The 26,952-nt window shown below is 70.3% G+C and overlaps 3 protein-coding genes across 5 annotated transcripts in view; all 3 read left to right on the forward strand.

Annotated features, from left to right (window-relative positions):
- The window catches only part of DNAH2 (dynein axonemal heavy chain 2), a 105,150-nt gene extending 101,078 nt beyond the window's left edge, over positions 1–4,072 (forward strand). For 2 of the 3 annotated variants that reach the window (XM_045001463.1, XM_045001464.1), the window contains 6 exons: positions 379–530; positions 810–924; positions 1,280–1,456; positions 2,082–2,156; positions 2,538–2,688; positions 3,878–4,072. In XM_045001463.1, the coding sequence (XP_044857398.1) occupies positions 379–530; positions 810–924; positions 1,280–1,456; positions 2,082–2,156; positions 2,538–2,688; positions 3,878–4,032 (825 nt within the window). In that variant the 3' untranslated portion in view covers positions 4,033–4,072. Of the gene's footprint in view, positions 1–378; positions 531–809; positions 925–1,279; positions 1,457–2,081; positions 2,157–2,537; positions 2,689–3,877 lie in introns of those variants that run through there. The other variant, XR_006576173.1, reaches the window with a different exon arrangement.
- A 14,539-nt stretch (positions 4,073–18,611) lies between these two features.
- LOC123361534 (protein mono-ADP-ribosyltransferase PARP4-like) lies at positions 18,612–20,556 on the forward strand. The gene is made up of 2 exons (XM_045001492.1): positions 18,612–19,037; positions 19,167–20,556. The coding sequence occupies exons 1-2, from the start codon at positions 18,721–18,723 to the stop codon at positions 19,879–19,881; spliced, it is 1,032 nt and encodes a 343-aa protein (XP_044857427.1). The 5' UTR covers positions 18,612–18,720; the 3' UTR covers positions 19,882–20,556.
- Positions 20,557–23,656: 3,100 nt separating this feature from the next.
- Positions 23,657–26,952, forward strand: part of KDM6B (lysine demethylase 6B) — a 45,676-nt gene continuing 42,380 nt past the window's right edge. Inside the window, exon 1 of the mRNA XM_045001490.1 lies at positions 23,657–23,763. The gene's annotated coding sequence lies outside the window, so the exon portion shown is untranslated. The remainder of the gene's footprint in view (positions 23,764–26,952) is intronic.

A 26,952-nucleotide genomic window follows, 5' to 3' on the forward strand; every position in this document is an offset into this window, starting at 1 on the left:
GTTCTGGGGCGAGGGGGCTCCATCCCGCGGGGACACCCCCCCGGTCCCCGCCCGCCCGCGGTTCTGGGGTGAGGGGGCTCCATCCCGCGGGGACACCCCCACGGTCCCCGCCCGCCCGCGGTTCTGGGGCGAGGGGGCTCCATCCCGCGGGGACACCCCCACGGTCCCCGCCCGCCTGCCCGCGGTTCTGGGGCGAGGGGGCTCCATCCCACCGGGACACCCCCCCGGTCCCCGCCCGCCCGCGGTTCTGGGGCGAGGGGGCTCCATCCCGCGGGGACACCCCCACGGTCCCCGCCCGCCCGTGGTTCTGGGGCGAGGGGGCTCCATCCCCCGGCGCCCTCCCCCAGGCCCCGGCTCACGCCCCCCCGCGCCCGGCAGGTCCTGGAGCTGTCGGCCGACGTGCTGAGCAAGATCCCGCAGGAGCTGGACTACCGGGGCACCCAGAGGGTGCTGGCCGACGACCCGTCACCCCTCAACGTGGTGCTGCTGCAGGAGATCCAGCGCTACAACGCCCTGCTGCAGGTCATCAGGTCGGCGAGGCTCAGCTGTTACCCCACCCCAGGGCCGGCCTTTCCGGGGGGCCGTGCAGTGCGGCGGGGGGGGCCCCCGATCTCAGTGCCCCGCCTACAGCAAACCCCTGCCCAGCCCTCCTGGCAGTCAGAGAACCAGGCCACTCCGGCCCACCAGGCTCTGCCCGGGCCCGAGGGGGCCTAGAACCGCACGTGGGCTCCTGGTGGGGAGCGAGGAGGGGGGGCAGCATGTGGGGCTGGCCGGGGGGGGGCCCCGCCTGAGCTGTGGCCTCCCCCTAGGTCCTCGCTGGTGGAGCTGGAGAGGGGCATCCAGGGGCTGGTCGTCATGTCCACCGCCTTGGAGGAGATCTTCCACTGCATCTACGACGCCCGCGTGCCCCCCATGTGGGAGCGGGTAAGGGCCCCCCCCGCCCTTCCTGGGGGCCCAGGGCCTCCCCACTGCTGCCCTCCCGGGGGGGTCTGGCTTTGGGGCCACGGGTGGGTCGATTGGGAAGGTTCCAGCCCCCCCCATCAGATCTTCAATTGCTGCCCGCGGGGCATGGGCGGGGCTTGGAGGAGCACCACCCCCTTTATCGCCCCCACACCCTAGTCTGAGGGGCCCCCCTGGAGAGGGTGGGGGAGCTCCCGCGAGATTGGTGCCTCAGTTTCCCTGGGTGGGAAAGCCTCCAAGCGCTGGGGGGTGAGCGATGCCGAGCTGGGCCGTGCGCCCCCCCCGCCGCCCCACAGCCCCTGTGCTCTGCCCCCCACAGGCCTACCCCTCGCAGAAGCCGCTGGCCGCCTGGACCCGGGACCTGGGCCAGCGGGTGGAGCAGTTCGCCCGCTGGGCCGAGACGGCGCATCCCCCCGTGCTCTTCTGGCTCTCGGGGTTCACCTTCCCCACCGGGTTCCTGACGGCCGTGCTGCAGGCCGCCGCCCGCCAGAACAACGTGGGTACCGCGGGGGGGCAGGGCGCCCGGACGCCTGGGTTCTCCCCCGGCGCTGGGAGGGGAGTGGGGGCTGGTGGGTTAGAGCAGGGGGCGCTGGGAGCCAGGACGCCTGGGTTCTCTCCCCGGCTCTGGGAGGGGAGCGGGGGCTGGTGGGTTAGAGCAGGGGGGGCTGGGAGCCAGGACTCCTGGGTTCTCTCCCTGGGGATGGGAGGGAATTGGGGCTGGTGCGTTAGAGCAGGGGGGCCTGGGAGCCAGGACTCCTGGGTTCTCTCCCTGGCTCTGGGAGGGGAGTGGGGGCTGATGGGTTAGAGCAGGGGGGGCTGGGAGCCAGGACTCCTGGGTTCTCTCCCTGGCTCCGGGAGGGGAGTGGGGGCTGGTGGGTTAGAGCAGGGGGGCTGGGAGCCAGGACTCCTGGGTTCTTTCCCCGGCTCTGGGAGGGGAGCGGGGGCTGGTGGGTTAGAGCAGGGGGGGCTGGGAGCCAGGACTCCTGGGTTCTCTCCCCGGCTCTGGGAGGAGAGTCTGGAGGCACCTGGGGCAGTTCCCAGCCCAGCTGGGGGGCGGGGGGACTCCTAGGATCGGGGGGCGGGTCCATCCCACCCGTCTCACTGCCCCCCCCCTCCCCCAGATCTCGGTGGACACCCTGTCCTGGGAGTTCATCGTCTCCACGGTGGATGACAACAACCTGGTGTATCCGCCCAAGGTGCGTGGCGGGGGCCAGAGCCCGTGGGGGCGGGTGGGGTCCCCTCGGGATGGCATTGGGGGGGGGCTGTACCTGGGGTGACGCTCCCTGCCCCCCAGGACGGCGTGTGGGTCCGGGGGCCGGTAGGGGGCGGGGCCGTGCCGGGGTGACGCGCTCTGCCCCCCAGGACGGCGTGTGGGTCCGCGGGCTGTACCGGGGGGCCGGCGGGGGGGCGGTGCCGGGGTGACGCTCCCTGCCCCCCAGGACGGCGTGTGGGTCCGGGGGCCGGTAGGGGGCGGGGGGGGGCCGTGCCGGGGTGACGCTCCCTGCCCCCCAGGACGGCGTGTGGGTCCGGGGGCCGGCGGGGGGGGGTGCACGGGGGTGACGCGCTCTGCCCCCCAGGACGGCGTGTGGGTCCGCGGGCTGCACCTGGAGGGCGCGGGCTGGGACAGGAAGAGCTCGTGCCTGGTGGAAGCGGAGCCGATGCAGCTCGTCTGCCCGCTGCCCACGGTGCACTTCAAACCCGCCGAGAGCAAGAAGAAGAGCAGCAAAGGTGGGGGGGGGCGCTGCCCGGTTGGGGGGGGCGCAGGGGCGACGGGGGAGGGGCTGGGGGTGGGGGCGCTGAGGGGGGTGGGGGGCACTGCCCGTGAGGGGGAGGGGTTGGGGGGTGGGCTGAGGGGGGAGGGGTCTCAGGGTGGGGACACGGATGGGGGAGGGGTATGGGGGGCGCGTCGCTGAGGGGGGAGGGGTCTCAGGGTGGGGGTGCGGGGCTGAGGGGGGAGGGTTATGGGGGGCGTGGGGCTGAGGGGGGAGGGGTCTCAGGGTGGGGGACCGGGGATCAGGGGGGAGGGTTATGGGGGGCGTGGGGCTGAGGGGGGAGGGGTCTCAGGGTGGGGACACGGATGAGGGAGGGGTATGGGGGGCGCGGGGCTGAGGGGGGAGAGGTCTCAGGGTGGGGGCACGGATGGGGGAGGGGTATGGGGGGCGCGGGGCTGAGGGGGAGGGGTCTCAGGGTGGGGGCACGGATGAGGGAGGGGTATGGGGGGCGCGGGGCTGAGGGGGGAGGGGTCTCAGGGTGGGGGCACGGATGGGGGAGGGGGATGGGGGGCGCGGGGCTGAGGGGGGAGGGGTCTCAGGGTGGGGGCACGGAAGGGGGAGGGGTATGGGGGGCGCGGGGCTGAGGGGGGAGGGGTCTCAGGGGGGGGCCACGGATGGGGGAGGGGTATGGGGGGCGAGGGGCTGAGGGGGGAGAGGTCTCAGGGTGGGGACACGGATGGGGGAGGAGTATGGGGGGCGTGGGGCTGAGGGGGGAGGGGTCTCAGGGTGGGGGCACGGATGGGGGAGGGGTATGGGGGGCGTGGGGCTGAGGGGGGAGGGGTCTCAGGGTGGGGACACGGCTGGGGGCGGGGGATGGGGGGCACGGGGCTGAGGGGGGAGAGGTCTCAGGGTGGGGACACGGACGGGGGAGGGGTATGGGGGGCGTGGGGCTGAGGGGGGAGGGGTCGCAGGGTGGGGACACGGATGGGGGAGGGGTATGGGGGGCGTGGGGCTGAGGGGGAGGGGTCTCAGGGTGGGGACACGGATGGGGGAGGGGTATGGGGGGCGTGGGGCTGAGGGGGAGGGGTCTCAGGGTGGGGGCACGGATGGGGGAGGGGTATGGGGGGCGTGGGGCTGAGGGGGGAGGGGTCGCAGGGGGAGGGGGCAGCCTGGCTCCGCCCCCCTGACCCCCCTCTCTCCCGCAGGGACCTACGCCTGCCCCTGCTATTACTACCCGAACCGGGCGGGCTCCGCCGGGCGCCCCTCGTTCGTCATCGGGGTGGAGCTGCGGGCCGGCGCCGCCCCCCCCGACCACTGGATCAAGCGGGGCACCGCCCTGCTCATGAGCCTGGACAGCTGAGCCCCCCCCCCCGCAATAAACCCGGCCGGGCCCGCGCTCCGATCCAGCCGCTGCAATTCGGGGCTGGTCCCCGTGCCTCAGTTTCCCTGCTTGTCCCGGGTCCCCGCGTCGCGCTGCTGAGGCCAGACTCGCACCCAGCTCTGCCCCCCCCCCCGGGCCCGGCCTTCCCCGGTAGCCAGGGGCCGGGTCGGCTCGGGGCCCCCCACCGGAGCGGCTGCTCGTCGCGTGGGGAAACTGAGGCCCGGCGCAATCCCAGCAGTTGCCGCCAGGGGTCTGGGGGAGCAGCTGCCCCATGGGGCCCTGGGCTAGTGGCCGTGGTACCCACCGGCAGAGCCGGGGCAGGGGGGCGGGGGTAACCGCGGGGGGGGGCTCTGCCATGCTGGGGAGGGTGAGATCCCCCCACAACCCTGAACCCCCCATGTCAGCACCCTGCCCCCTCCCCAGCCGCTATGACACCCCACTACACGTGTGGGGGGGGTTAGAGATGGTGTGACACCCCCCCACGCACGGGGGGGTTTAGAGACGCTGTGGCCCCCCCACGCACGGGGGGGTTTAGAGACGCTGTGACCCCCCCCCACACACACGGGGGGTAGAGAGCGTGTGACCCCCCCAACACGCAGATGGGGGCGGTAAAAATGCTGTGACCCCCCCCCCACACACACACACGGGAGGGTAGAGGCGCTGACAGACGAGGGGGTAGACGGTGTGACCCGCCCCCCTACACACACACGGGGGGGGGGAGAGACGGTGTGATTCCCCCCCCACACACACACACAGCGGGGGGGTTAAAGACGCTGTGACCCATGCACGGGGGGGGTAGAGGCGCTGTGACACCCCCCTACACACACGGGTGGGGGGAGGGGTAGAGCCGCTGTGACTCCCCCTCCGGCGGGGGGGGGTGCAGGGGGCGGGGCGGTTTGACTCCGGTTTGGCTCCGGAGGAAGAACCAGCTTGAGCCGCAAGGCGAAGCCCGGAGCCGGGGCCCGAAGTGCGCCACGGCCCGGCCCGGCCCCGCCCCCGCCCCCAGCCGCCCGGGGATGGGGGGGCGAGGGCTGCGGGGCCGCCTGGCTGTCAATCAAGGGGCGTCGGAGGGCGATGGGGGGGCGCCCCCCGACCGCGCCCCCCCCGACCGGCTGCAGCGGAGCGACCGGCGCGCAGGTAACGGGATGTGGGGGGGGGGGCGGATGCAACTTTCGATGCGTCACATCGGCCGGGGGGGGGGAGCGTGTGGGGGGCGGTCGGGGGGAGCAGGCAGAGTCGTGCAGGCAGAGCCGGCGGGGGGGGGTGCAGGGGCCCAGATTCCCCCCTCCAGCCCCCCCTCCCCCACTGGTCCAGCCCGGAGCCCCTGCCTGGAGCTAGCCCAGACCCCCCCCCACCCGGGTCCAGCTATTCCCCCCTCCCCCCAAGCGCCCACCCACACCTGGCATCCGCCCCCCCAGAACCCCGCATCCAGCCCGCACGCCCCGCCCCCCGGCTCTGGCCCCGCCCACAGGAACACCTGGAACCCGACCCCGCGCCTGGCAGAGTACGAGTTTTCCAGCCATTTCTGATTGGGCAGCACGGTGTCAATCTCCCCAGTTCAGCCAACCGGGCGTCAGGGAGCTGCGGGGCGGGGCCTCACGCCTCACCGTGATTGGTCAGAAATCTAGCGCTGGCCGAGCCGTGAATCCTGGGGCCGGGCGGGAGCTGTTCTGACATTTGCCCACCAGAGGGCGACAGGTGACCGCGCGAGGCTCTCGCTCGGACCGAGCCGCCGGCGAACGCCCCGTCCTGAGCGGCCAGTCCCGGCCTGGGGGGCCCCCCGCCCCAGCGAACCGGGCTCCTGCCCCAGAGATCCCTGCGGTGCCTTGAATCCACCTTCCTTCCACGCCCGAGTCTGGGGGGAGCGGGGGCTGGTGGTTAGAGCAGGGGGGGCTGGGAGCCCGGACTCCTGGGTTCTCTCCCGGGCTCTGGGAGGGGAGTGGGGGCTGGTGGTTAGAGCAGGGGGGGCTGGGAGCCAGGACTCCTGGGTTCTCTCCCCAGCTCTGGGAGGGCAGTGGGGGCTGGTGGGTCAGAGCAGGGGGGCTGGGAGCCAGGACTCCTGGGTTCTCTCCCCTGCTCTGGGAGGGGAGTGGGGGCTGGTGGTTAGAGCAGGGGGGGCTGGGAGCCAGGACTCCTGGGTTCTCTCCCCAGCTCTGGGAGGGCAGTGGGGGCTGGTGGGTTAGAGCAGGGGGGCTGGGAGCCAGGACTCCTGGGTTCTCTCCCCAGCTCTGGGAGGGCAGTGGGGGCTGGTGGGTCAGAGCAGGGGGGGCTGGGAGCCAGGACTCCTGGGTTCTCTCCCCGGCTCTGGGAGGGGAGTGGGGGCTGGTGGGTTAGAGCAGGGGGGGCTGGGAGCCAGGACTCCTGGGTTCTCTCCCCAGCTCTGGGAGGGGAGTGGGGGCTGGTGGTTAGAGCAGGGGGGGCTGGGAGCCAGGACGCCTGGGTTCTACTCCCAGCTCTGGGAGGGGAGTGGGGGCTGGTGGGTCAGAGCAGGGGGAGCTGGGAGCCAGGACTCCTGGTTAGAGCGGGGGGGGGGGGGGCTGGGAGCCCGGACTCCTGGGTTCTCTCCCCGGCTCTGGGAGGGGAGTGGGGGCGGGTGGGTCAGAGCAGGGCGGGCTGGGAGCCAGGACTCCTGGGTTCTCTCCCCGGCTCTGGGAGGGGAGTGGGGGCTGGTGGGTTAGAGCAGGGGGGGCTGGGAGCCAGGACTCCTGGGTTCTCTCCCCAGCTCTGGGAGGGCAGTGGGGGCTGGTGGGTCAGAGCAGGGGGGGCTGGGAGCCAGGACTCCTGGGTTCTCTCCCCGGCTCTGGGAGGGGAGTGGGGGCTGGTGGTTAGAGCAGGGGGGGCTGGGAGCCAGGACTCCTGGGTTCTCAGCCCCGCCTCTGGGAGGGGAGTGGGGGCTGGTGGGTCAGAGCAGCGGGGGGGGGGGCTGGGAGCCAGGACTCCTGGGTTCTCTCCCCAGCCCTGGGAGGGGAGTGGGGGCTGGTGGTTAGAGCTGGGGGGGCTGAGAGCCGACCTGCTGACTCCCCCAGGCCAGAGAATCTCCCCCTGGATGGAGGCCGGTAAAGCGCCTCCCAGCTGGCTCCGAATCCCCAACACTGGGCCAGCGCCCCCTGCCCCCCGCCCTGTTCCTCTGGCAGCTTGTTGCATGGTCCCTCCCCCGCCCTGCACCCCCCGGAGCCGGGGTGACGGATGTGCCAAAGGATGGGGGGCCCCGTTTCCCCTGCGGAGCTCCGGCTCGGGGAGCTCCCGGTGCCCGGTTCACACAGAGCCCAGGAAAACCGACGAGGGGCGGCTCAGAGACCCCTGCCCCAAACCCCTTCCCGTCCAATTAGACAAAGGCAGGAGGGGAAACTGAGTCACACAGCTGGGCCGTAACTCTCCCACGCTCCCAGCACCGGGACTGGGACCCAGGCATCCTGCGTCCCCCGTCCCTGGTCTGGCCCATCCGCCGATTCCATTTGGCCCCTGCATGTGACCCCAGGATCCCCATCGGGGGGGGGCGGTGCCTTGTGGCCCCACCCACTGTCATAGCCCCACCCCCATCTGAATGGGTTTCACCAGGGGGTCCATGGGGCCTGGTGTCTCCCTGCCCCCCAGCTTGAGGGCAGTCCCCTCGGGTCATGCAGCGCTCTGAGGCCTGGAGTTAACACCCCATTGACAGGCACGGGGCAGCTCCCCCCTGCCCCAGCGAGAGGCTCAGGCTCTCTGCAAACTCAGGCAACGTTACCCCGTCGGGCACAATCGCCCAGTCTCCCAGGTGACTCCAGGAGCCGGTGCCCTGGGGGGCGGCTGACAGTGCCAACACCTTAACCCGCCCTGACAGGAGCCAGGCTCGGGGGGGCCCTGTCACACCGGGCGCTGCCAAGATTCACACGGCCCTTGTGCCAAAGAGCTTGAAATCTGTATAAACAGAGGCTGGTGGGAAACTGAGGCACACAGAGAGGAAGGAACAGCCCCGTAGTCATTGGTGGAGAACCCCCAGGCATCTTGGCTCCCAGCCCCGCACCGCTCTCCCCTGCTCTAACCTACCAGCCCCCCGTCCCCTCCCAGAGCCGGGGAGAGAACCCAGGAGTCCTGGCTCCCAGCCCCCCCTGCTCTAACCACCAGCCCCCACTCCCCTCCCAGAGCCGGGGAGAGAACCCAGGAGTCCTGGCTCCCAGCCCCCCCTGCTCTAACCCCCAGCCCCCACTCCCCTCCCAGAGCCGGGGAGAGAACCCAGGAGTCCTGGCTCCCAGCCCCCCGTGCTCCAACCCACCAGCCCCCACTCCCCTCCCAGAGCCGGGGAGAGAACCCAGGAGTCCTGGCTCCCAGCCCCCCCTGCTCTAACCACCAGCCCCCACTCCCCTCCCAGAGCTGGGGAGAGAACCCAGGAGTCCTGGCTCCCAGCCCCCCCCCTGCTCTAACCCACCAGCCCCCACTCCCCTCTCAGAGCCGGGGAGGGAACCCAGGAGTCCTGGCTCCCAGCCCCCCCTGCTCTAACCACCAGCCCCCACTTCCCTCCCAGAGCCGGGGAGAGAACCCAGGAGTCCTGGCTCCCAGCCCCCCCTGCTCTAACCCGCCAGCCCTCACTCCCCTCCCAGAGCCGGGGAGAGAACCCAGGAGTCCTGGCTCCCAGCCCCCCCCCTGCTCTAACCCACCAGCCCCCACTCCCCTCTCAGAGCCGGGGAGGGAACCCAGGAGTCCTGGCTCCCAGCCCCCCCTGCTCTAACCACCAGCCCCCACTTCCCTCCCAGAGCCGGGGAGAGAACCCAGGAGTCCTGGCTCCCAGCCCCCCCTGCTCTAACCCACCAGCCCCCACTCCCCTCCCAGAGCCGGGGCGGGAACCCAGGAGTCCTGGCTCCCAGCCCCCCGTGCTCTAACCACCAGCCCCCACTCCCCTCCCAGAGCCGGGGTAGGAACCCAGGAGTCCTGGCTCCCAGCCCCCCCTGCTCTGACCCACCAGCCCCCACTCCCCTCCCAGAGCCGGGGAGAGAACCCAGGAGTCCTGGCTCCCAGCACTCTGCTCAGACCCGCCTGCCCTGGCACAGAGGTGGGGATGGGTACGATATGGGGGGCGGGGTCTGGGGGTTATATGAGGGTGAGTCCCTGGACCTCTCTGCCTCGGTTTCCCTTCTCCGGAGCATGGCGGGAAGGATCCTGTTTGGCCGGCGGAGTGTGCGGTGAAGGGTTGTTATTGTAGGGTTGGTCGCAGGCCCCTCCCCTCCCCCACAGCTCCTGGGCAGGAGTTAATCAGTAACTGGGAGCCTGGGACCCGCTGGTCTCTGCCCCCACCCGCCCCCGCAGAGAGACAGGCAGGAGCCAGCCTGCCCTAGGCCTGGGGTCCCCCCCCCAGCTCTGCTGGTGCCCCTCACTCCCGACCCGCAGCCCCTGCCCCCCCCCAGCTCTGCCGGTGCCCCTCACTCCCGACCCGCAGCCCCTGCGTCCCCCCAGCTCTGCCGGTGCCCCTCACTCCCGACCCGCAGCCCCTGCCCCCCCCGGCCCTGCCGGTGCCCCTCACTCCCGACCCGCAGCCCCTGCCCCCCCCCGGCCCTGCCGGTGCCCCTCACTCCCGACCCGCAGCCCCTGCGTCCCCCCAGCTCTGCCGGTGCCCCTCACTCCCGACCCGCAGCCCCTGCCCCCCCCCGGCCCTGCCGGTGCCCCTCACTCCCGACCCGCAGCCCCTGCCCCCCCCCGGCCCTGCCGGTGCCCCTCACTCCCGACCCGCAGCCCCTGCGTCCCCCCAGCTCTGCCGGTGCCCCTCACTCCCGACCCGCACCCCCGGCCCCCCCCCAGCTCTGCCGGGGCCCCTCACTCCCGACCCGCAGCCCCCTGCCCCCCCCGCCCTGCCGGTGCCCCTCACTCCCGACCCGCAGCCCCTGCGTCCCCCCCCCTCTGCCGGTGCCCCTCACTCCCGACCCGCAGCCCCTGCGTCCCCCCAGCCCTGCCGGTGCCCCTCACTCCCGACCCGCAGACCCCTGCCCCCCCCGCCCTGCCGGTGCCCCTCACTCCCGACCCGCAGACCCCGGCCCCCCCCAGCCCTGCCGGTGCCCCTCACTCCTGACCCGCAGCCCCTGCCCCCCCCAGCCCTGCAGGTGCCCCTCACTCCCGACCCGCAGCCCCCTGCCCCCCCCAGCCCTGCCGGTGCCCCTCACTCCCGACCCACAGCCCCTGCCCCCGCAGCCCTGCCGGTGCCCCACACTCCCGACCCGCAGCCCCCTGCCCCCCCCAGCCCTGCCGGTGCCCCTCACTCCCGACCCGCAGCCCCCTGCCCCCCCCCAGTCCTGCCGGTGCCCCTCACTCCCGACCCGCAGCCCCCTGCCCCCGCCAGCTCTGCTGGTGCCCCTCCCGACCCGCAGCCCCTGCCCCCCCGGCCCTGCCGGTGCCCCTCACTCCCGACCCGCAGCCCCCTGCCCCCCCCAGCCCTGCCGGTGCCCCTCACTCCCGACCCGCAGCCCCTGCCCCCCCCAGCTCTGCCGGTGCCCCTCACTCCCGACCCGCAGCCCCCTGCCCCCCCCAGCCCTGCCGGTGCCCCTCACTCCCGACCCGCAGCCCCTGCCCCCCCCCAGCCCTGCCGGTGCCCCTCACTCCCGACCCGCAGCCCCCTGCCCCCGTAGCCCTGCCGGTGCCCCTCACTCCCGACCCGCAGCCCCCTGCCCCCCCCAGCCCTGCCGGTGCCCCTCACTCCCGACCCGCAGCCCCTGCTAGCCCAGCCGTGGGCTCCCCCCAGAAATGGGGGGCTGGGGGAGCAGGGAAGGGGGGGGCCCTTTGGCCCGTGGGGGGGGGTGATGGAGGCCAGTGCTTTCCCTGTTGCTATGGTAACAGAGGCAGGAACGTGGACCTGGCTCCAGAGCCGCCCTATTAACTATGCCTGGGCTGCTGATGTCATCGCCCAGTCAGCCAATGGGGGCCCGGCTCGGCCTTGTTGCTCAGCGATGGGGGGGGGAGCTGGGAAACAGCTGCTTGGAGACACACGTGGGGGGGTCGGGATATGGGGCGGCAAGACAGCCACACGCCTGGACACGCTGTGACATGCCCCGGTCATGCCAACACAGAGAACACGCTAACATGCCATTTACAGCCACATGCCTGGACATGCTGTGACATGCCTCAGTCATGCCAACACAGAGAACACGCTAACACACCATGTACAGCCACCCCCTGGACACTCTGTGACATGCCCTGGTCATGCCAACACATACAGAGAACACGCTAACACACCATGTACAGCCACACCCCCTGGACAGTCTGTGTCATGCCCCGGTCATGCCAACACATACAGAGAACACACTAACATGCCATGTACAGCCACACACATGGACATGCAGTGACAGGCCCTGACCATCCCAACACACACAGATAACACGCTAGCATGCCATGTACAGCCACATACCTGGACACGCTGTGACCACCCGTCATGCCAGCACAGAGAACACGCTACCATGGCATATACAGCCACATGCTTGGACATGCTGTGACATGCCCCGGACATGCCAATGCACACACAGAGAACATGTTACCATGTACAGCCACACGCCTGGACACGCTGCAACACGCCCTGGCCATGCCAACGCACACACCAAACACACTACCATGGCATGTACAGACCCACCCGGACGTGCTGACGCATACCCCACCATGCAGGACACGCTTGCACTGATTCCTGAAATACGAAACATGGCTGGACATGCCAAGACACACTGATACATATGCCAGCCATGGCAACGCAGACACGCGAAGACACATGCTGGCTACACGGACACATACAGGGGCCATGTCGGTACCGGTGAGGGCAGCCACAGGGTCATATTTTCTCAGGCGCTAATCCGGCCCCCAAACACGCCTGAACACGCTCCACGTGCCACGGAGAGGGGGTGGCGGGGACACACACACACGCCTGCACACGCTAACGTCCAAAACACACACGCACGTGCCTGCGTGTCTCCCCCACCCCCCAGCTCTGCACACGCATGGGGCCCTGCCCCCACCCCGCCGCGGCTGCCAGCGCAGGGGCACACGGGGACAGGATATAAATAGCCGCCCAGCTGGGCACCCGGCCAAGTGCTGAGCAGGAAGGAACCAGAACGTGCCGGAGTCCCTGCCCCCCCCCCACCGGCGGAACCCCCGCCCCTCCCCCCACTGCACCCCTCCCTCCTCTGCACCACACCCCTGCTGCACCCCTGCACCCCCCACACCCTGCCCCCACTGCACCCCCAGGCCACCCCTCCCCCTCTGCATCCCCCACACCCTGCCCCCTCTGCACCCGCCACTGCACCCCTCCCCTCTGCATCCCCCGCCCCTCCCCCCACTGCACCCCTCCTCCTCTGCACCCCCCCAGGCCACCCCTTCCCTCTGCATCCCCCGCCCCTCCCCCCACTGCACCCCTCCCTCCTCTGCACCACACCCCTGCTGCACCCCTGCAACCCCCACACCCTCCCCCCACTGCACCCCCAGGCCACCCCTCCCCCCTCTGCACCCCCACTGCATCCCTCCTCCTCTGCACCCCCCACACCCTGCCCCCACTGCATCCCTCCTCCTCTGCACCCCCCCAGGCCACCCCTTCCCTCTGCATCCCCCGCCCCTCCCCCCACTGCACCCCTCCCTCCTCTGCACCACACCCCTGCTGCACCCCTGCAACCCCCACACCCTCCCCCCACTGCACCCCCATGCCACCCCTCCCCCTCTGCATCCCCCACACCCTGCCCCCTCTGCACCCCCACTGCATCCCTCCTCCTCTGCACCCCCCACACCCTCCCTCCACTGCACCCCTCCCCTCTGCATCCCCCGCCCCTCCCCCCACTGCACCCCTCCCTCCTCTGCACCACACCCCTGCTGCACCCCTGCAACCCCCACACCCTCCCCCCACTGCACCCCCATGCCACCCCTCCCCCTCTGCACCCCCCACACCCTGCCCCCACTGCATCCCTCCTCCTCTGCACCCCCCCAGGCCACCCCTTCCCTCTGCATCCCCCGCCCCTCCCCCCACTGCACCCCTCCCTCCTCTGCACCACACCCCTGCTGCACCCCTGCAACCCCACACCCTCCCCCTCTGCACCCCCATGCCACCCCTCCCCCTCTGCATCCCCCACACTCTGCCCCCACTGCACCCCTCCCCCTCTGCACCCCCCCAGGCCACCCCTTCCCTCTGCATCCTGTGCACCCTCCCACACTGCCCCCCCACCCGCGGAACCCCCTCCCCTCCCCCCCGCACCCTCCCCCACTGCACCCCTCCCCCACCACACTGACACCCGAAGCCCCCCCACCCCTGGCACCTGCCCGGCGGTTGCACCAGTTACAGCTGCATCCTGTGTAACAGCCCCTCCCCCGCCAGCAGAGACCCCCTGGCCCGGCGCAATGAGCAGGGGAGCGGTGGGGGGGAGGGGGAGCAGGTGGGCGCTGTGCTGTGGGGCCGGGATCGGGGCAGGATGGGGGGGGATTTTGAGGGCTAAGCCCCCACCCCCCCCGGCCCCGGGCATGGCGGGCGCAGGTGGCAGACACAGGACACGGGCGGTGGGTTCCCCAGGTGACAAACCCCAAACGGGGGCCGGGGGGGGGGGAGGGGCAGCCACCGAGGGAACATGATCCTCAGACAGCAGCTGGGCCCAACCACTGAACCCGCCTCTGGGGATGGCACAGGGGCTGCGGGTCGGGAGTGAGGGGCACCGGCAGGGCTGGGGGGGCAGGGGGCTGCGGGTCGGGAGTGAGGGGCACCAGCAGGGCCGGGCTGCGGGGCAGGGGCTGCGGGTTGGGAGTGAGGGGCACCAGCAGGGCCGGGCTGCGGGGCAGGGGCTGCGGGTCGGGAGTGAGGGACACCAGCAGGGCCGGGCTGCGGGGCAGGGGCTGCGGGTCGGGAGTGAGGGGCACCGGCAGAGCTGGGGGGGCAGGGGCTGCGGGTCGGGAGTGAGGGGCACCGGCAGGGCTGGGGGGACGCAGGGGCTGCGGGTCGGGAGTGAGGGGCACCGGCGGGGCTGGGGGGGGCAGGGGCTGCGGGTCGGGAGTGAGAGGCACCGGCAGGGCTGGGGGGGCAGGGGCTGCGGGTCGGGAGTGAGAGCCACCGGCAGCGCTGGGGGGACGCAGGGGCTGCGGGTCGGGAGTGAGGGGCACCGGCAGGGCTGGGGGGACGCAGGGGCTGCGGGTCGGGAGTGAGGGGCACCGGCAGGGCTGGGGGGACGCAGGGGCTGCGGGTCGGGAGTGAGGGGCACCGGCAGGGCAGGGGCTGCGGGTCGGGAGTGAGGGGCACCGGCGGCGCGGGGGGGGGCAGGGGCTGCGGGTTGGGAGTGAGGGGCACCGGCAGGGCTGGGGTGACGCAGGGGCTGCGGGTCGGGAGTGAGGGGCACCGGCAGGGCTGGGGGGGCAGGGGCTGCGGGTCGGGAGTGAGGGGCACCGGCAGGGCTGGGGGGGAAGGGGCTGTGGGTCAGGAGTGAGGGGCACCGGCAGGGCTGGGGGGCGCAGGGGCTGCGGGTCGGGAGTGAGGGGCACCGGCAGAGCTGGGGGGCAGGGGCTGCGGGGTGTGAGTGAGGGGCACCGGCAGGGCTGGGGGGGACACGGGCTGCGGGTCGGGAGTGAGGGGCACCGGCAGGGCAGGGGCTGCGGGTCGGGAGTGAGGGGCACCGGCGGCGCTGGGGGGGGCAGGGGCTGCGGGTTGGGAGTGAGGGGCACCGGCAGGGCTGGGGGGACGCAGGGGCTGCGAGTCGGGAGTGAGGGGCACCGGCAGGGCTGGGGGGGGCAGGGGCTGCGGGTCGGGAGTGAGGGGCACCGGCAGGGCTGGGGGGGGAAGGGGCGGTGGGTCGGGAGGGCGGGGCACCGGCAGGGCTGGGGGGCGGGGGCTGCGGGTCGGGAGTGAGGGGCACCGGCAGAGCTGGGGGGCAGGGGCTGCGGGTTGGGAGTGAGGGGCACCGGCAGGGCTGGGGGGGACAGGGGCTGCGGGTCGGGAGTGAGGGGCACCGGCGGCGCTGGGGGGGGCAGGGGCTGCGGGTTGGGAGTGAGGGGCACCGGCAGGGCTGGGGGGCAGGGGCTGCGGGTTGGGAGTGAGGGGCACCGGCAGGGCTGGGGGGGCAGGGGCTGCGGGTTGGGAGTGAGGGGCACCGGCAGGGCTGGGGGGGACAGGGGCTGCGGGTCGGGAGTGAGGGGCACCGGCAGGGGTGGGGGGGCCCGGGGCTGCGGGGTGGGAGTTAGGGGCAACGGCAGGGCTGGGGGGGGACAGGGGCTGCGGGTCGGGAGTGAGGGGCACCAGCAGAGCTGGGGGGGGGCAGGCGCTGCGGGTCGGGAGTGAGGGGCACCGGCAGGGCTGGGGGGGCAGGGGCTGCGGGTCGGGAGTGAGGGGCACCGGCAGGGCTGGGGGGGGCAGGGGCTGCGGGTCGGGAGTGAGGGGCACCGGCAGGGCTGGGGGGGGGCAGGGGCTGCGGGTCGGGAGTGAGGGGCACCGGCAGGGCTGGGGGGACAGGGGCTGCGGGTCGGGAGTGAGGGGCACCCTGGTGTGACTGCCCCCCCCCCCCTTGGGGTGTGACCTGCACGTGCAGCAAAGGGGCGGGGCGGCTCTGAAGGGGGCGGGGTCACTCTCAGACGCTCCCAGCCCAGCTGCTGTTATTGCTCCTCTCCCATTGGCTGTCTGAGGCTGGGCGCGCTGCCATTGGCTGGCACAGGGGGGCGGGGAGATCAGCCATTGCGGACGTGCCTGCAGCCAGGGGCTCAGGGGGGTTTGAAGACCCCCCCACACACACACACAACAAGGCAGGCAGCTGTGGGGGAGGGGTCAATAGAACCCAGGAGTCCTGGCTCCCAGCCCCCCCCCTGCTCTAACCCACCAGCCCCCACTCCCCTGCCAGAGCCGGGGAGAGAACCCAGGAGTCCTGGCTCCCAGCCGCCCCTGCTCTAACCCACCAGCCCCCACTCCCCTCCCAGAGCCGGGGAGAGAACCCAGGAGTCCGGGCTCCCGGCCCCCCTCCCCCTCCTTTCTGCCAAAAGGGCTAATTCCCCTGGCCCCCTGTCCTTGGGCCTGGGGCCAGGCTTTGGGTGGGGCTGGGTTGGGCTGGAGTGATCCCGGGTGGGGGTGGGGGTGGGGGTGGGGATTGTCCTTCTGAAACTGGGGGGGGGAGAGGGAGCTGCCCCCCCCCACTCTCACACACACACATTGAGCCCGGACACCCCCCACACTCCCTGCTCGTTACCCTGGGGTGACCAGATGTCCCCATTTTATAGGGACAGTCCCAGGTTTTGGGTCTTATATAAGCTCCTATTCCCCCCCCACCCCCGTCCTGATTTTTCATATTTGCTGTCTGGTCACCCTAGTTTACACAGAGAGAATAACCAACACCCCATGCCGCCGGAGAACAGGCGCACCCTGCCACCCAGCACACACCCCATGGCGCCGGGCCCACACCCGGAGAACAGGCACACCCTGCCACCCAACACACACCCCATGCTGCCGGGCGCACACCCGGAGAACAAGTGCACCCTGCCACCCAACACACACCCCATGCCGCCAGGCGCACACCCGGAGAACAGGCACACCCCATGCCGCCAGGCACACACCCGGAGAACAGGCACACCCTGCCGCCAGGCACACACCCGGAGAACAGGCACACCCTGCCACCCAACACACACCCCATGCCGGCAGGCGCACACCCGGAGAACAGGCACACCCCATGCCGCCAGGCACACACCCGGAGAACAGGCACACCCTGCCGCCAGGCACACACCCGGAGAACAGGCACACCCTGCCACCCAACACACACCCCATGCCACCGGGCGCACACCCGGAGAACAGGTGCACCCTGCCGCTGGGCGCACACCCAGAGAACAGGCACACCCTGCCACCCAGCACACACCCCATGGCGCCGGGCCCACACCCGGAGAACAGGCACACCCTGCTGCCAGGCACACACCCGGAGAACAAGTGCACCCTGCCACCCAACACACACCCCATGCCGCCAGGCGCACACCCGGAGAACAGGCACACCCTGCCACCCAACACACACCCCATGCCGCCAGGCACACACCTGGAGAACAAGTTCACCCTGCCACCCAACACACACCCCATGCCGGCAGGCGCACACCCGGAGAACAGGCACACCCCATGCCGCCAGGCACACACCCGGAGAACAGGCACACCCTGCCGCCAGGCACACACCCGGAGAACAGGCACACCCTGCCACCCAACACACACCCCATGCCGCCGGGCGCACACCCGGAGAACAGGCACACCCCATGCCGCCAGGCACACACCCGGAGAACAGGCACACCCTGCCGCCAGGCACACACCCGGAGAACAGGCACACCCTGCCACCCAACACACACCCCATGCCACCGGGCGCACACCCGGAGAACAGGTGCACCCTGCCGCTGGGCGCACACCCAGAGAACAGGCACACCCTGCCATCCAACACACACCCCATGCCGCCGGGCGCACACCTGGAGAACAGGCACACCCTGCCACCGGGCGCACACCCGGAGAACAGGCGCACTCTGCCGCCGGGCGCACACCCGGAGAATGGGCACACCCTGCCACCCAACACACACCCCATGCCGCCAGGCACACACCCGGAGAACAGGCACACCCTGCCACCGGGCACACACCCGGAGAACAGGCGCACTCTGCCGCCGGGCGCACACCCGGAGAATGGGCACACCCTGCCACCCAACACACACACCATGCCACCGGTCGCACACCTGGAGAACAGGCACACCCTGCCGCCGGGCGCACACCCGGAGAACAGGCGCACCCTGCCACCCAGCACACACCCCATGGCGCCGGGCCCACACCCGGAGAACAGGCACACCCTGCCGCCAGGCACACACCCGGAGAACAAGTGCACCCTGCCACCCAACACACACTCCATGCCGCCAGGCGCACACCCGGAGAACAGGCACACCCTGCCGCCAGGCACACACCCGGAGAACAAGTGCACCCTGCCACCCAACACACACCCCATGCCGCCAGGCGCACACCCGGAGAACAGGCACACCCTGCCACCCAACACACACCCCATGCCGCCGGGCACACACCTGGAGAACAGGCACACCCTGCCGCCAGGCACACACCTGGAGAACAAGTGCACCCTGCCACCCAACACACACCCCATGCCGCCAGGCGCACACCCGGAGAACAGGCACACCCTGCCGCCAGGCACACACCCGGAGAACAGGCACACCCTGCCACCCAACACACCCCATGCCGCCGGGCGCACACCCGGAGAACAGGCACACCCCATGCCGCCAGGCACACACCCGGAGAACAGGCACACCCTGCCGCCAGGCACACACCCGGAGAACAGGCACACCCTGCCACCCAACACACACCCCATGCCGCCGGGCGCACACCCGGAGAACAGGCACACCCTGCCACCCAACACACACCCCATGCCGCCGGGCGCACACCCGGAGAACAGGCGCACCCTGCCGCCGGGCGCACACCCCATGCCGCCGGGCGCACACCTGGAGAACAGGCACACCCTGCCACCCAACACACACCCCATGCCACCGGGCGCACACCCGGAGAACAGGTGCACCCTGCCGCTGGGCGCACACCCAGAGAACAGGCACACCCTGCCATCCAACACACACCCCATGCAGCCGGGCGCACACCTGGAGAACAGGCACACCCTGCCACCGGGCGCACACCCGGAGAACAGGCGCACTCTGCCGCCGGGCGCACACCCGGAGAATGGGCACACCCTGCCACCCAACACACACCCCATGCCGCCAGGCACACACCCGGAGAACAGGCACACCCTGCCACCGGGCACACACCCGGAGAACAGGCGCACTCTGCCGCCGGGCGCACACCCGGAGAATGGGCACACCCTGCCACCCAACACACACACCATGCCACCGGTTGCACACCTGGAGAACACGCAAACCCTGCTGCCAGGCGTACACCTGGAGAACACACACACCCTGCCACCGGGCACACACCCAAAGAATATGCACACCCTGCCACCGGGAACACACCAGGAGACAACACACCCTGCTGCCGGGTGTACACTGGGAGAACACACACACCCTGCCACCAGGTGCACACCTGGAGAACAGGCACACCCTGCTGCCGGACGCACGCCCGGAGAACAGGCACACTCTGCCACCGGACGCACACCTGGAGAACAGGCGCACCCTGCCACCCAACACACACACCACGCTACCAGGTGCACACCCGGAGAATATGCACACCCTGCCACCGGGAGCACACCGGGAGACAACACACCCGCCTGCTGGATGTACACCGGGAGAACACACACACCCTGCCACCAAGTGCACACCCAGAGAATAGACGCCCTGCTGCCGGGCGCACAGCAGGAGAACAAGCACACCCTGCCACCCAAGTCCCCTTTGCGCGCACACACACACACACACACACACCCACACCCTGATTCACACACACACACACATTTCCTGCTGCACGTGCACACACACAATACAAAACCTCTTCTGCATATGCACTCCTGCTCCACTCTTCCCATAGACCACAAACCCTGCTTCACACCCACCCGCAGTTACACACAGAACAGTCACCCTTCTGCCCACACACCTACACCCTTGCAGAATACACCCCTATCCACTACACATCCCCTACAACACCTTCCACCCTCCCCACACACCCCTCAAAACACCCCCACACCCAGACACACATGGGCTACACAGGCTACACAACTTGAGCTCGCACCTACATCAAATACACACGTCACTTTCTACACAACCCAACACAAAGCCAAAGCGCACACAACGTCAGATGCGGAGCTCCCTGCACACTTTAACAAATACGCCCCCGATGGACACTCGCTGCCTCCGTGCCTTGAAACACACTCAGCTCACCACACAACCCTTGCGCACCCCCCCCCCAAACAGATACACACGACCTGATACACACGTGCGATGCAGATACTCACCAGCCTCTGCACAAAGCGTTCATCACACAACTGTCCAGTTCCTTCCACCTCCATGTAACTCCCCTGCCTCGGTCAGCACAGCGCCCCCTGCTGAGTCCCCCGATCCCTGCCCCCTTCCCCGCCGTCCAACCATCCCCGTCCCCACCCGTCCAACCATCGACCCACTAACGCATCCCTGTCCCCACCCGTCCAACCATCGACCCACTAACCCATCCCCGTCCCCACCCGTCCAACCATCGACCCACTAACGCATCCCCGTCCCCACCTGTCCAACCATCGATCCACCCACCCACCCTCGTACTCATCCGTCCAACCACCCATCCCTGTCCCCACCCATCCACCCACCAATCCCCGTCCCCACCCGTCCAACCATCGACCCACTAACCCAACCCCGTCCCCACCCGTCCAACCATCGATCCACCCACATCCCCGTCCCCACCCGTCCAACCATCGATCCACCCACATCCCCGTCCCCACCCGTCCAACCATCGACCCACTAACGCATCCCTGTCCCCACCCGTCCAACCATCGACCCACTAACCCATCCCCGTCCCCACCCGTCCAACCATCGACCCACTAACCCATCCCCGTCCCCACCCGTCCAACCATCGATCCACCCACATCCCCGTCCCCACCCGTCCAACCATAGACCCACTAACCCATCCCCGTCCCCCTGTGTCCAACCATCGATCCACACACATCCCCGTCCCCACCCGTCCAACCATAGACCCACTAACCCATCCCCGTCCCCATCTGTCCAACCATCGATCCACCCACATCCCCGTCCCCACCCGTCCAACCATAGACCCACTAACCCATCCCTGTCCCCACCCATCCAACCATAGACCCACTAACCCATCCCCGTCCCCATCTGTCCAACCATCGATCCACCCACCCACCCTCGTACTCATCCGTCCAACCACCCATCCCTGTCCCCACCCATCCACCCACCAATCCCCTTCCCCATCGCTTGTACAATTGAGCCACCCACCTATCCCCACCTGTCCAACCATCGACCCACCCACCCACCCCCCCGTCCAACTTCCGATCCAACCACCCATCCCTGTCTCCTCCGGTCCAAACATCGATTCACCCACCCTACCCCTTCCCCTCTCATCCAGCCATCGATCCACCACCCATCCCCATCTCATCCCATCCAACCATCAATCCACCACCCATCCCCACTGATCCAACCATTGATCCACCTACTCACCACCGTACCCACCCATCCAACCATCGATCCACCCACCCATCCCCTTCCCTTCCCATCCAACCATCCATCCACCCACCCATCCCCGTCCCTGCTCGTCCAACCATCGATCCACCCTATCATCCCCATCCCCACCCATCCACCCAAGAATCCCCTTCCTCAACCGTCACACAATCGATCCACCCACCCATCCCCACCTGTCCAACCATCGACCCACCCACCCATCCCCACCCATCCAACCTTCGATCCAACCACCCATTGCCCTCCCCTCCCATCCAAACATCCACCCACCCACCCATCCCCATCAACCATCGATCCACAATATCATCCCATCCCCCATCGATCCATCCACCCACCCCCGTACCCACCCATCCAACCATTGATCCTCCTACCCATCCCCATCTCATCCTGTCCAACCATCCACCATCCCCTCTCCTACCCATCCCAACTATCGATTCACCCGCCATCACCATCCTACCCGTGCAACCATCGATCTACCCACTCGTCCCCGTCCCCACCCGTCCAACCATCGATCCCCCAACCCATCTCCTTCCCCACTCATCCACCCATCGATCCACCCACCCATACCCATCAACCATCGATCCACAATATCGATCCACCCACCCGTCCCCACCCGTCCACCCATCGATCCACCCATCGAACCATCTATCCACCCACTCATCCCCACCCGTCCAACCATCGATCCACCCACCCATCCCCATCAACCATCGATCCACAATATCGATCCACCCACCCGTCCCCACCCATCCACTCATCGATCCACCCATCGAACCATCGATCCCCCCACTCATCCCCACCCGTCCAACCATCGATCCACCCACCCATCCCCATCAACCATCGATCCACAATATCGATCCACCCACCCGTCCCCACCCATCCACTCATCGATCCACCCATCGAACCATCTATCCACCCACTCATCCCCACCCGTCCAACCATCGATCCACCCACCCATCCCAGTCCCACCTATCCAACCATCGATCCACTACCCATCCCCAGCTCATCCCGTCCAACCTTCGATCCACCCACCCACCCTCATTCCCACCCATCCAGCCACCCATCCCTACCTGTCCAAACATCAGTCCACCCACCCATCCCCACCCATCCAACCATTGATCCACCCCCCATCCCCATCCCCACCTGTCCCACCTTCGATCCACCCACCCACCCTCATTCCCACCCATCCAACCACCCATCCCCACCTGTCCAAACATCAGTCCACCCACCCATCCCCAGCCATCCCCGTCCCCACCCATCCCACCACGATCCATCCCCTTCTCTTCCCGTCCAACCATCCATCCCCCAACCGAACCCTTTCCCCCACCATCCAGCCATCGATCCTCCCACCGTCCCCTTCCCCAGCCATCCCCACCATCGAGCCACGCACCCACCCAACTCATCCCACCATCGATCCATCCCCGTCTCTACCCATCCAACCAACCATCCACCCACCGATCCCTGTCCCCGACCATCCCACCATCCGTCCACCCACCCGCCCATCCCCTTCCCCAACCACCCAGCCGTCCCCCCCAGCCAACCGTTGATCCATCCCACCTCCCTCCACCTGCATGCCTGCCCCTCCTTGCACCCCCACACCTACCCCTCCCGCACCCCCCCACGTCCTCCTCCATGCACCCACCCCCGTCCACCCCATATCTGCCCCTCCATGCACCCCCTCCCTCCACCCCCATATCTGCCCCTCCATGCACCCCCACGTCTGCCCCTCCATGCACCCCCTCCCTCCACCCCCATATCTGCTCCCCCATGCACCCCCCTCCACTTTGCTATTCCCCATCTCTCCCCCACGCCTGCCCCTCCACGCACCCCCCTCCTTCCACCCCCTCCCTTCACCCCGCCTGCCCCTCCATGCACCCACCCCCTCCCTCCACCCCCCCGCCTGCCCCTCCACGCACCCCCCTCCCTCCACCCCCACGTCTGCCCCTCCACGCACCCCCCTCCCTCCACCCCGCGCTTGCCCCTCCATGCACCCACCCCCTCCCTCCACCCCCCCGCCTGCCCCTCCACGCACCCCCGCCCTCCACCCCCACACCTGCTCCCCCACGCACCCCCCTCCACTTTGCTATTCCCCATCTCTCCCCCACGCCTGCCCCTCCATGCACCCCGCTCCTTCCACCCCCTCCCTCCACCCCCACGTCTGCCCTTCCATGCACCCACCCCCTCCCTCCACCCCCACGCCTACGTCTCCACCCCTCCATGCACCCCCCCCCGCCTGCCCCTCCAGGCACCCCCCCCGCTATTCCCCCGTCTCTCCCCACCCCGCAGCGCCCCCCCCCCACGCGGCCGGGGTGTCCGCGCGTGGGGCGCTCCCGGCCGGCCGGCGGGGGGGGCGGGCGGGGGGCGGGGTGCCGGGAAGCTGGAAGTGAGGCTGCTGGGCCGGAAAGGGGGGGGGCGGGGAGGGGAGGGGGAGGGCTGTCTCGGCCGGGGGGTGGGGGCTGGGCTCCCGACACAACCCGCCTCGGCTCTTTGTTTGAGTGGCGAGCGGCTGGGGGGGAAACGCGGCAGCGGCGAGACGGGAGCGGCGCTCGCGGGCCGGGCAGCGGGGCCGAGCCGGGCCGGGCCGGGCCGGATTCCCCCCCCCCGCGCCGGGACCCCCGGGAGCCGCAGGTAGGGCCGGGCCGGGGGGCGGTTCGGGGCCGGGATCGGGGCCGCCGCTTTGTTGGGGCAGCCGGAGGCCCGGCCCGGCTCGGCTCGGCCCGCGGGACCTTTAAAGGGAGGGTCGGGCCGGGCGGCGCAGCCGGAGCCGGCTGGAAATGGGGAGTCACTGCCCGTGTCCCCCCCTCCGGTGTAAATCCGGAGTCACTCCGCCGGAGTCAGCGGGCCCGTTCCCCCCCTCCGGTGTAAATCCGGAGTCACTCCGCCGGAGTCAGCGGGCCCGTTCCCCCCCCCCGGTGTAAATCCGGAGTCACTGCGCCGGAGTCAGCGGGCCCGTGTCGCCCCCCCCCCCGCCCGGTGTAAATCAGGAATCACTGCGCCGGAGTCAGCGGGCCCGACCCCCCCCCCCTCCGGTGTAAATCCGGAGTCACTCCGCCGGAGTCAGCGGGCCCGTTCCCCCCCCCCGGTGTAAATCAGGAGTCACTCCGCCGGAGTCACCGGGCCCGTTCCCCCCCCCGGTGTAAATCAGGAGTCAGCGGGCCCGTCCCCCACCTCCTGTGTAAATCCGGAGTCACTCCGCCGGAGTCAGCGGGCCCGTCCCCGTCCCCCCCCGGTGTAAATCAGGAGTCACTCCGACGGAGGCACTGGGCACGTTCCTCCTCGGTGTAAATCGGGAGTCACCGGGCCCGTTTCCTTCGGTTCCCTGTGTAAATCGGGAGTCACTCTGCCGGAGTTGAGCCGAATCCCCTGGTGTAAATCAGGAGTCACTCGGCTGAAGTCACGGGGCTGGTGTAAATCAGGAGTCACTCTGCAGAAGTCACGGGGCTGGTGTAAATCAGGAGTCACTCGGCTGAAGTCACGGGGCTCTGCTCCCGGTGTAAATCCGGAGTCACTCCGCCGGAGTCAGCGGGCCTGTTCCCTCCCCCCCCCCCGGTGTAAATCAGGAGTCACTCCGCTGAAGTCACGGGGTTGGTGTAAATCAGGAGTCACTCCGCTGAAGTCAAGGGGCTGGTGTAAATCAGGAGTCACTCCGCTGGAGTCACCCCGGGGCTGATTCAGACCTTGGCCCCAGTGCAGATCGGGAGCCCCCCCCCCCCAGGGACCCCCGAGCCCGGGCTGATCCAAACCCAACCCGAGTGGGGGGGGGTCGCTGGGGGTGTCACAGCGTGTGGATCGAGAAGGGGTATTTGGGGGGCCCTGATCTATCGCCCCTGTTTGGGGGCAGGTGATGGGCCTTGGTGGGGGGGGGTAGGGGACCCGCCGGGGGTGGCTGGCTAGGAGTTGGGGGCCCAGAAAGGGGCCCCCACCCTGCAGGCAGCTGCCCCATAACACCCCAGCTGGGGGTCTCCAGTCAGCCCCACTGAAAGCCCTAAATACAGAGGGATTGTGTGGGGGGATTCTGCTTTAAGGGGGCTGTGAAGTGGGGGGGGGGGTTCTGCTTTAAGGGGGGCTGTGAAGTGGGGGGGGCACTGGGACCCCCCCGTGGCTGGCAGGGGAGGAGCGGATCCGGGTGGGGGTGGGGTGGGAACAGGCGCTGCTCCCCTATGCAGAGTGGGGCAGGGGGGCCCGGCTGGGTTCTGCGGTTCGGGGTCTACCCTGGGGGCCGGAGGGCGCAGGGGGGGGTCCTGCCCTCCCCCCCCGCTGGGACGCCCCAGAGCTCCCAGCAACATGGGGGGACCCCAGGGCGGGGACTGGCTGGCTCAGGGGGGCGGGGAATGGGGCAGGGGCCTGTCCCCTCTGGGGGGCGCCGGCTCCCCCCCGGCCCCAGGGACGCACATTAGGGGTGTGGGGCTGTGTGGGGAGGGTCTGTTGGCCGGTGCCCCACTCCTGGGGGCCCACGGAATTGACACCCCCCCCACACACACACCTGGAGAGGGAGGATTCCTGCTTAGGCTTTGGCTTTAGGAAATTGGAGGCATCAGGATGCAGTGGGATGGGGTGGGGGGGAGCCATTGTGGGGCAGCCAGAACCCCCCTGGGTTCCCTCCCCTGCTCTGGGAGGGGAGCGCGGCCTGGGAGCCAGGACTCCTGGGTTCTCTCCCCGGCTCTGGGAGGGGAGTGGGGGCTGGTGGGTCAGAGCAGGGGGGGCTGGGAGCCAGGACTCCTGGGTTCTCTCCCTGGCTCTGGGAGGGCAGTGGGGGCTGGGGGGTTAGAGCAGGGGGGCTGGGAGCCAGGACTCCTGGGTTCTCTCCCCGGTGCTGGGAGAGGAGTGGGGGCTGGTGGGTCAGAGCAGTGGGGGCTGGGAGCCAGGACTCCTGGGTTCTCCCCCCAGCTCTGGGAGGGCAGTGGGGGCTGGTGGGTTAGAGCAGGGGGGTTGGGAGCCAGGACTCCTGGGTTCTCTCCCCGGCTCTGGGAGGGGAGTGGGGGCTGGTGGGTCAGAGCAGGGGGGGCTGGCAGCCAGGACTCCTGGGTTCTCTCCCCGGCTCTGGGAGGGGAGTGGGGGCTGGTGGGTCAGAGCAGGGGGGGCTGGCAGCCAGGACTCCTGGGTTCTCTCCCCGGCTCTGGGAGGGGAGTGGGGGCTGGTGCGTTAGAGAAGGGGGGGCTGGCAGCCAGGACTCCTGGGTTCTCTCCCCGGCTGTGTGTGAGTGGGGGGGAGGCTGGTGGGTTAAAGCGCGGGGAGGGGGGGGGGTTAGATTTCCTGGGCTGGAGCAGGCAGGTGTTGTCTTCACTCCCCAGCCTGCTGGGCCTGGGACAGAACCGGCTGCAAGCCCCTCACCCTGGACTCGGGCCCCCAGGGTTAGGGCAGCCCGGGGCTCTGGCGACCTCACCCGGCACCGTCCCAACGCCCGCTCCCAGGTACCCCTGTAAGAGGGGGGGACAGCTGGGAATGCAGCCCCCCCCGGCCCTGCCCCCCCCAGCCCTGCCGGTGCCCCTCACTCCCGACCCGCAGCCCCTGCCCCCCCCAGCCCTGCCGGTGCCCCTCACTCCCGACCCGCAGCCCCTGCCCCCCCCAGCCCTGCCGGTGCCCCTCACTCCCGACCTGCAGCCCCCTGCCCCCCCCAGCCCTGCCGGTGCCCCTCACTCCCGACCCGCAGCCCCTGCCCCCCCCCCAGCCCTGCCGGTGCCCCTCACTCCCGACCCGCAGCCCCTGCCCCCCCCAGCCCTGCCGGTGCCCCTCACTCCCGACCCGCAGCCCCTGCCCCCCCCAGCCCTGCCGGTGCCCCTCACTCCCGACCCGCAGCCCCTGCCAGCCCAGCTCTGC

Source organism: Mauremys mutica, unplaced genomic scaffold (genome assembly GCF_020497125.1).
Source record: "Mauremys mutica isolate MM-2020 ecotype Southern unplaced genomic scaffold, ASM2049712v1 Super-Scaffold_277, whole genome shotgun sequence".
NCBI classification, from domain to species: Eukaryota; Metazoa; Chordata; order Testudines; family Geoemydidae; genus Mauremys; species Mauremys mutica.